This window comes from Populus alba, chromosome 5 (assembly GCF_005239225.2).
Source record: "Populus alba chromosome 5, ASM523922v2, whole genome shotgun sequence".
NCBI classification, from domain to species: domain Eukaryota; kingdom Viridiplantae; phylum Streptophyta; class Magnoliopsida; order Malpighiales; family Salicaceae; genus Populus; species Populus alba.
In genome coordinates, this window is record NC_133288.1 from 9,019,704 (window position 1) to 9,028,746 (window position 9,043).

The following is a 9,043-nucleotide window of genomic DNA, read 5'->3' on the forward strand; positions in this document are numbered from 1 at the left end:
AGCTCTCCACATTCGTATTAGGTATGGTATAATCCTAAACTTGTCATCCAAAATTGTATCCAATGTTTTATTTGAAATGAATGGGTCAAGACTTGTGATTAATAACAACTTTCAAGCGTATGACAAACCACCATGATGAACTATAATAAATGGTATTTTGTAACCTTTCATGGTGTATAATACAATATTACATGATGTTATATCAATGGTTAAACAAAATGTAATAAAATTAGGGTTATGTGAACAATACCTTATAAGCTTTAATTTGGGTTTTTTTAGGGTTTTAAATAAACATGACTAATTATAAGAGGTTATAGAAGGGTTAAACATAAATTATACACGTTTTAAGTTCAAATTAAGTCATTAGAGTTCTGAATAGTAACTCGTAAGCTTTGATTTTTGGGTTTTTTATGGTTTCCAATAAGACATTACTAATCTGGTTAAACAAAGGCTAAAACATGTATAAAATTTTAAATATTGTGTATATTCAAGAGAATATTGAATTTATTTATTTATAGGGTTTTTCAAGATGTAGCATTAACTTTTCAACAGTTAAGAAATTTTTAATTTTTGATTAAATCAGGTCAAAATAAATTATATTGTAATCAATTAACAAAAACCCAGATTGATTTTGATTTAGAATTGTTTGTAGAGAGAATATTGTCTAAAGAAAGAGAGAGGGAACTAGTTTCAAATGAGAGTGTGCACAAGTTGTATACTTCGGTGTGAGTTTTGACGTGTTTTTTTTTTGTTTTTTTATTTTTTATGCTAGTGGGGTGGAAGATAATATTTTCTGTATTCCTATACATAATGTCATAAACATGAACAATTAATTGAAATTAATATGAGAATTTTGGGTATTAATACTTGTTTGTTGGCATCCAATGTTTTGTGCCGTTTAACTTTTTGTGTGAACATTTCAGTTGCTATCTAGCCAAGCTACTCTTCCAAATGTTGTCGCCAACAGATTGCGAAGGCACCAGCTACAACAATAAGACAAAGAGTCTCCGAAAAGTCTCATCATCAATATCTTCAAAATCATCCTCCACTTCCTCATCTCCTTCAATATTTTCACCCTCCAATAATCTTCACTGCCAAGCCCAACAGAAGGCCGCAACCATGGAAGAAGTGTGGAAAGACATAAGTCTTGCTTCTCTTCATGACCACACTTCTACCGATCAAGAACTTTCTATGACCCCAAGACTCCACAACATTTCTCATCATCATCGTCATCATCATCATAATAATAACAGCCCTAACTTTATCCTTCAAGATTTTCTTGCTAGGCCTTTCAACAAAGACCCGCCAACAAGAATGGTCTCTATTATTCGAGACACCACTCCTTTTGGCTCTCCAGTGCCCGCTCCTGCTACTGTTTTGAGTTTGAACTCTGGCCCTGGCTTTGATTTTCTTGAGAACTCTGATCATCCTCAGAGGCCTGACTCGCAATTACAGAGCAACCCAATTTCAAATATTTCCTCATTCACTAGTCCTTTTGAGGGTTTAGATTCATCTCCCGGCTTGCCTTCTTTTTGTAAGAAAAGAACTCAAGAATCTGATGGTAGTTCTGGTGATCGCAGACACAAAAGAATGATCAAGAATCGAGAATCTGCAGCTCGTTCTAGAGCTAGAAAACAGGAATCTCCCTTTCTCTTTAAAGATTCATTTTCTTACATGTACATATACCCGTGCTAATTTCTTGTTTTGTTGTTGACGGGACATGTTTCTGTGCTTGTGCTTTATGTGTGTTTTTCTTACAGGCGTACACCAACGAATTGGAGAACGAAGTTGAACAGTTATTGAAAGAGAATGCAAGGCTCAAGAGACAACAAGAAGAGGTAATTAAGTTACTGAAAGTCGAGTTTTTGGATGGGATATTTCTTGACTTTAGCATTTTTTACACCGCAAGACCATTACCATTAGCTGTTAATTTAGTCAATGCAGCATGGAGTGCTGCTAAGCGTCTACATTGTTTCCAATAGAATTGATGTAAATGTCTATGTTTTTTGGGCAGCTATATTTGGCCGCGGCAGCTCAGCTACCAAAAAAGCACACCCTACAAAGAACATCAACAGCCCCATTTTGAGAACTGGTGTTGATGTATCAGTGCTTTTAATTTTTACCTTGTGCATCTTTACCCTAATATCACAGTACTATCTCCCTATTGGGGCAGAAGGGGGGAAAAGCATCGATGTTTTTGCAAGAAAGGGTGCAGCTCTAGCAAACACTGTTGTTTTAGGAAAGAACAAGTGTCTAGGAGGTAACCGATGTTGTTTCTGGCATTCCAAACAGGTAGGAGCTTAATTTGGTGGGTCTTAGTTTTGGCTTTGTATTGTATTCTCTTGTCCTGCAAGCATGGGGTTGAAGGGGTAAATTTGGGAAACAATATTGTGATGTTGGACTCAGCCCCTGCGAGTTGTACAGTGAAAAATGATGGGACATTTTGTTCTGAAACCAAGCAATTAGCCTATCAATTTGAACAACTCTGTACTGCTTTATCTCTATCTAGGGTCCATCTGTACAGCACCTCCCTCTCTTTCCTTATCATTAACAGTCATTCTGCCCCCGCGCTCTCTCTTCTTCTTGTTTTTTCTTCCTCCTAAAAGCATGGTTACTCCTTACTTTGTAGGTTCATCTCGTAACATTTCAATTCAAAGCGAGGCCAGAATTCAGCGTTTCCCACGTAAAACCACATTATCCTGGTTTTTTTCTTGAAACAAATCCACTGAGTGACTTAAATTTACTTGAATCTAAGCTCTTAACCCGTTCAAATCTTTTGACTGCTCTGGTAATTATGGTATTTTATAAGGTGAGTTTAGTCGTCGGATTAGCATTTTAATGTAAAAAACGAACGTAAATGTTAAAGGTCAGTGGGTCTTTTCAACCCCATCAATGGTGAAAACACGCGTATTTCATATTGTGAAGAGGACGATGTTTTACTTTATATAGAAAGCATTAATCCTCGGTCCAATACAAACTCTTTGAACCAGTCTCATACTGAAAAAGGCTCATTTGATTCTTCCAAGTGTTTCTTTGTTTCTCGTACAAGGTAAAATGGTTAAAGTTTGGACCTTAAATTTTGTATTTAAGTGTTTTTCCTTTCGTGACTGTTAGAGATAAAATTTAATTTTTGAATATGAGATTTCATTTTGAGCTCGATTTGTGTTGAGCTATTTTTATCTTCTTGTTTTTTCTCGTATTGTGCAAGAGTATGTTTCTTGGTGTTTTGTGGTGGCCGTTGACATGATTAATTATTTAATTAACCAGCCACTAAAACAGTTGGCGGAAAGTGCTTTAACAGGAAACTTTGCCCGCATGTTTTGGTGTCCTAGAAAAACACTTCCTTGTTCTTCAATTAATAATTTTTTATATTTTAATATTAAATTTGTTTTTTTATAGGATCATCTTGTATTTATTTATAATACAGATAGCAAGTTTGTTGATTAACCCAGCTGGTTAAGGTTTTATTTTTTTTATTTAACTTTTTGCTTCTCAATTTCATCTTTTAATATTTGATTAATTGAAAATTAAAATTCATGACTTGTTTTTATTTTTTTATTAGATTATTTCAGTCTTATAACTTGAAAATAGTGTTTAATAGGTTAACCTGAGTTAACTCGAGTCTTATAATCTGTTTTGATTTGTTTTTTATATGGATATATTGGCCTCATAATTACGGTGCGGGTTTTGATATTAAAATACTAGTTAAATCAGGTCTTTTTTTATTTTGTTTCTAAGAGGTTATCTTAATATCATATCCTTCAATATTGAATTTGTTTTTTATTAGGTTATTCTTGACACATTAATCGAGTCACATGTTTTGCAGGTTAATCCAGTTGACTTGGTTTTTCTTTTCTTTTTCTAATTGATTTTTTTTTTCCAGTTTCATTAATTAATATTGTGTTTGATTGAGAATTATGCCTCATGATTTATTTCAGTTTGATTTTTATAAGGTTATCATAACCTCATAACCTGGAAATAATGCTAAATAGGTTAACCCCTATTGATTTGGCTCATTTTTTTGTCATTTTTTAATTAGAATTTTTACAATTTCATCATTTAATATTTGGTCCGACATGATCGATTGAAAATCGAGTTTCATAATTTATTTTGATTTATTTTTTATAAGATTATCTCAGACTCATAGCTAAAGTCATGGATTTAACAAGTTAAATCAAGTTATTTTTTATATGTTTTTTATAAGGTTATCTCAGTCATATGACCTGGATCATGGGTTTGACGGATTAAATTAGGTTGCTTTTTATGTTTGTCTTAATTGATTTATTTTTTTTAGTCTCAGCCTTCAACATTTGACTAATTGGTAATTAAACTTCGTAATTGTTTTCGATTTTATTTCTATGAAATCATCTTAGTTTAATGATGTAAGTTGCGAGTTTGACAAGTTAATCGGAGTTGTTTTTTTTTTTAGGTTTTTTTTAATTGACTTTTTTTTTCAATTACATCATTCATCATTATGTTGATTAGAAATTAAAGGCTTTATAATTTGTTTTGATTTGTTTCTATTGGGTTATCATAGTCTAATAACTTTAGTTATGAATTTAACATGTTAACTCAAGTCAATTAATATGTTATTATCTTGATATTTAAAAACAAAGTCATCTTGAAGAAAAAAAAATTAGGGTCAAACTATATTTGTACGGGTCTTCCAGATTGTTTTTTAACCTGTAAGGTAGTCGGGTTATATCGAGTCAACCCTCATTTAAATTGTTTTCCACTAAAAAAATATTAGCAATATTTAAATATTTTTTTTTATGTTCAATAAAAATTTGACCTGACTTGTAGTGTAATGTAAATTGATGATTTAGTAGAAGCTGATTTTATTACCGTATCATTATGGCCATCAATACAAAATTGAGATTTTCTGAAAATAATAATAAAATGATTTCAACTTGCGTAAAATGTTGATACAATTTTTAGTTAGTTAAAATGACTTTATAGTTATTTTAGCTAAAATTTAACTAAAAAAAAGTAGTAGTATAGGTGTAAATGATCTAATATCACCTTTCCATTAACTACAATCCAGCACCTCGAAAAATGGAAGCCATGCCCTGTATAGTTAAAAGATCGTCAAAGGTTTTTTTTTTTTTTGAAAAACAAAATAGCATGGAAACGTGATTTATGGAAAATACATCACATCTTTCTTATCTATATATATTTAAAAAAAGTTGTAACATAATTTTTAAAATCCTTTCGAATTGAATTCAATTTAGAAATTTTATTAAAATCTTATATTTATAATATTTTAAATATCAAAAATTGAATTTAAAATAAAATTCAATCTCTACAAATAATACAAAGTCAACTCATATAATTTACTACACTAAAAAAGAGAAATTAATGTTAGAACTAGATTCTTCAAAATATCCTATTATTTATCTTTTTTTTAGAAGCATTTAAAGAAATAAAATGAAAGTGACAAGAATAGTATATAAAATAAAATAAATTGAATTATATTTCTTTCAAACATATAAATTTAATTTATTTATCAATAAAATTCAAATTGAATATTATAATTGAATTCAATTATAATACATAATTGATTCTAAATAGCCTGCAAATAAAAATCAAATATTCCTTATATGATAGTTCTTATGGGTTTTTTATGGGGGGATTTATTAAGAATATGTTTGGCAACACAACTGACTGTGTGTTTGCTAAAAATTCTGATTTTTAAAAGAAAATTGGTGTTTTTAAATTGTTTTGATGCACTAATATCAATAATAAATTTTAAAAATATATATATATATATATATATATTATTTTGATATATTTTCAAGCTAAAAATATTTTAAAAAATAATTGTTATCAATAATACCAAACACTACCCGAGTAACAAACACTACCCGAGTGAAGATAGATATAGATATATCATTTATCATTTAAAAAAAAAAATAAGTGGCGAAACTTAAATTTATAACCAGTAAAATAAATCTCTCTCTTTTATCACCTATTCTCACCTTAGTACAGACAGCAGTTATTTTATAAACTTTTTGAGCGAAAAAAATATCTCGGTCCACTTGCCATATTAGGTTAGGCAGCAAGCATCTTATAGTGTATTTTGGTGTCGTGGATATAGATTTTCTGGTCTAATTTGATGTATTTTGCCTATAGTGTATTTTGCTCCTCTCTTTTTTTCTTTTGTTATATAGTTGGTCTTTTTATGTTTTTACTATTTTAATATTCTAATATTAAATATAATTTTTAAAAAAACATTATCTCTATCACACTTAAAATATTACTTGACTAGATAAGAAAGTGACCCCCTCAAAAAAAAAAAAAAAATGAAGAGGCTTAAAATATTACTTGACTAGATAAGCTAGATAAACGTCAAAAAGTATGGGACGACGAAATATGCAATTAATACATTAGATTAGATTAGATACTTGGAAGTGTAGTAGTGGGTGGGTCCAACTTAGAGATAACTTGATCAGTTTCATTTATTTTCAGAAATCAAGTCTGCAAATGATGATGACATGGGGCTGGCGTTTCTTATGAATTATTTTTGTCCAAGGAAATTGATTGGTTTTTGTTTGCGAGAGTGGGCCAGTTGAAGTCGTTTGGTCTTTGGAGTGGTCGGCATATATTTAATCACTAGTTATGTCACCGCTCCCCCATGGATACAATTTTTTTATTTTTTATAAAAAAACATTATAGGTGTATGTTTTTTAATGTATTTTAGTGATTTAAAAATTCAAATTTAAATTAAAAAATTTATACATACATGTCATTAAATAAATCAAAAACTTCGTGTGCAAATAAATAAATAAAAGTCATTACTGATATCTAAAAATAAAACTTGAAAAATCAAGAGAGAAGTTTAGATTAAGATATTTAATCTAAAAAGATATCATATTTACCCAGTTGTGTTTACTAAATTTATTTATTAAAATATTTTTTTTATTTAAGTAAATAATAGTAGAAATAGAAACACAAATTAAATTGATCGAATAAAATAAAAGAAAAAAAAATCATGCAAGGCTCATAATATTATTATTTTTTTTGCAAATGCGGTACATTTTGAAAGAAAAAATAAATCAATGAACTATGCTGGAGAGAGTCCGCCTTACTTATTTGAAAAGAAAATTATGCTTGGTGTGGTGAGTCAAGGAATACAAAAACCCATAACTTATCTAAGGTTAAAGACTTAACCTCATGGTATCTTATATTTTAAATCGTTTTAACCATTGGTACTATCTTTAGCACATGTTTGAATTTAATCAAGTCGGGACCCTAATTAAGTCAATGAACTATGCACTATGTTAGTTACACAAAAAAGGTTCTCAACAACATATTAGATTTGAAATACGCAAGGGTTTATTATACAATATATATATATATATATATATATATATATATATATATATATATATATATTAAGAGAAAAAAAGCTAAAATGAAAGGGAGTTTCACTATGTCGCTAGAAACATATCATTATTTGATGTGAACCACGTGGATATAAATGGGATGATAATTCGCTCTTAACTTATTAGGTTAAGTTGGGACTAGGTAAAGGTTAAAACAACAGAGTTGTGAAGTTTTTTTTTTAAAAAGCTAGATTGTTATTTGAATGAAATGATAATTCGCTTTGGCTTGTTTGGTCGAACAAGTCGCATTAATTCTTTTTATATTTATTAACATATATGATGATGAATTAATTTGATGTGATGCTCTAAATAGTTTTTTTATCCTCGTTCCAAATATTTTATTACAAGCAAGAAAAAGAATAACATTGCTCACATATTTTTTTTATACAATAATTGAACTTTTGATTGGTACAAAGCAAAGCGAGGGTACCAGGCCTAGTTAGTACCAAGTTGCAGCCATCAACAAGAAACAGCTCCGTTGCCGTCCAGCGGCCATTTGTACCCAGGAGACCTGGGTTGGATTCTAGCAACGGAGTTATTGATTTTTTTTTATGAGCTTCGACCTACTTAAAAATAGTTTTTTTTTTTTTTTTTTTTAAATTGCAAAGTGTCAAAATGTGCAGAAACTTGAAACTCAAAAACCAGCTACATGAAAAGAAGAAAACCATATTACCATCTCTTCAGTGAACTGTTCTTCTCTCTTATGAGACCTCTCTTCTCCCCCCATGGACGACCGGCACAGCGGACAAGTTCTTCGACACACATTATTAAACCATCCTTCTATGCATACCTTATGAAACCTGTGCAAGCAAGGTAAAGCACTCGTGTCCTCATCTGCCTTCAATCGCGACAAGCAAACACAACAGTATTCACCTTCAGCTTCTACGATTTCGGATGAACATGATCCGACAGGAGATTCGAGCACGCCTTGCTTGACGTTGCCCGACACATCCACTGTGATTCTCCTACAAGCTGCCGCCGCCGCCGCATCTTTAATCCTCGGATGCCCTCTGAGGCCTATGAAGCTGTACACGAAGGAGACGAATTTTTTGAGAACCATTTTGGTTTTAATGGAGGATTAGCACTCTTGTTAGATATTTAATACAAGCGGTTGAATGAAAGTAAGCGCATATTGGATGGTCATATTTGTTGTCTACTTATTTTGAGTGATCTGTAAGAATTGTTAGCTTCAAAAGAGCAGAATTTGAGTTTGCAACAAAAAAGCGGTTGCACCTAAACATGAGTGTTACTCTTGACCTTTTCACTTGAAAATGGCAAATAACTATTTCCTTCGTGTTACTGGGTTATATGCAACGTGTTCTCAGCTTCATGATCATATCTATTATTCACCCTCGACTCCATAATACATGTCAATATGACTGATAATCCTAGCTCCTACGTCCACATAATTATCTGCTGTTCTTGGGGGGGGGGGGGGCATCTAAACCCAAACCATATTTTAAGGTGATAGGATTTTAAGATTCGAATTCATAACTCCATCATCTTTTAAATTGGTAAAACGCTGGTTCAGTGTAGCAGTTAGCTAGAACAAAGAAAATATGCGATCACTACTGATTGATAATTTTTTAATAAGAAGAACAAGCTGAAAGGATAATGTTGCTGCGTTCTAACGTAGATATTTTAACTCCTCCATGCCC

At 31.0% G+C, this 9,043-nt stretch overlaps 1 protein-coding gene across 1 annotated transcript; it reads left to right on the forward strand.

Annotated features, from left to right (window-relative positions):
* The first annotated feature begins 896 nt into the window (after positions 1–896).
* On the forward strand, positions 897–2,483 carry LOC118029884 (protein FD). The gene is made up of 2 exons (XM_073409176.1): positions 897–1,838; positions 2,015–2,483. The coding sequence occupies exon 1, from the start codon at positions 952–954 to the stop codon at positions 1,693–1,695; it is 744 nt and encodes a 247-aa protein (XP_073265277.1). The 5' UTR covers positions 897–951; the 3' UTR covers positions 1,696–1,838; positions 2,015–2,483.
* Positions 2,484–9,043: the final 6,560 nt, after the last annotated feature.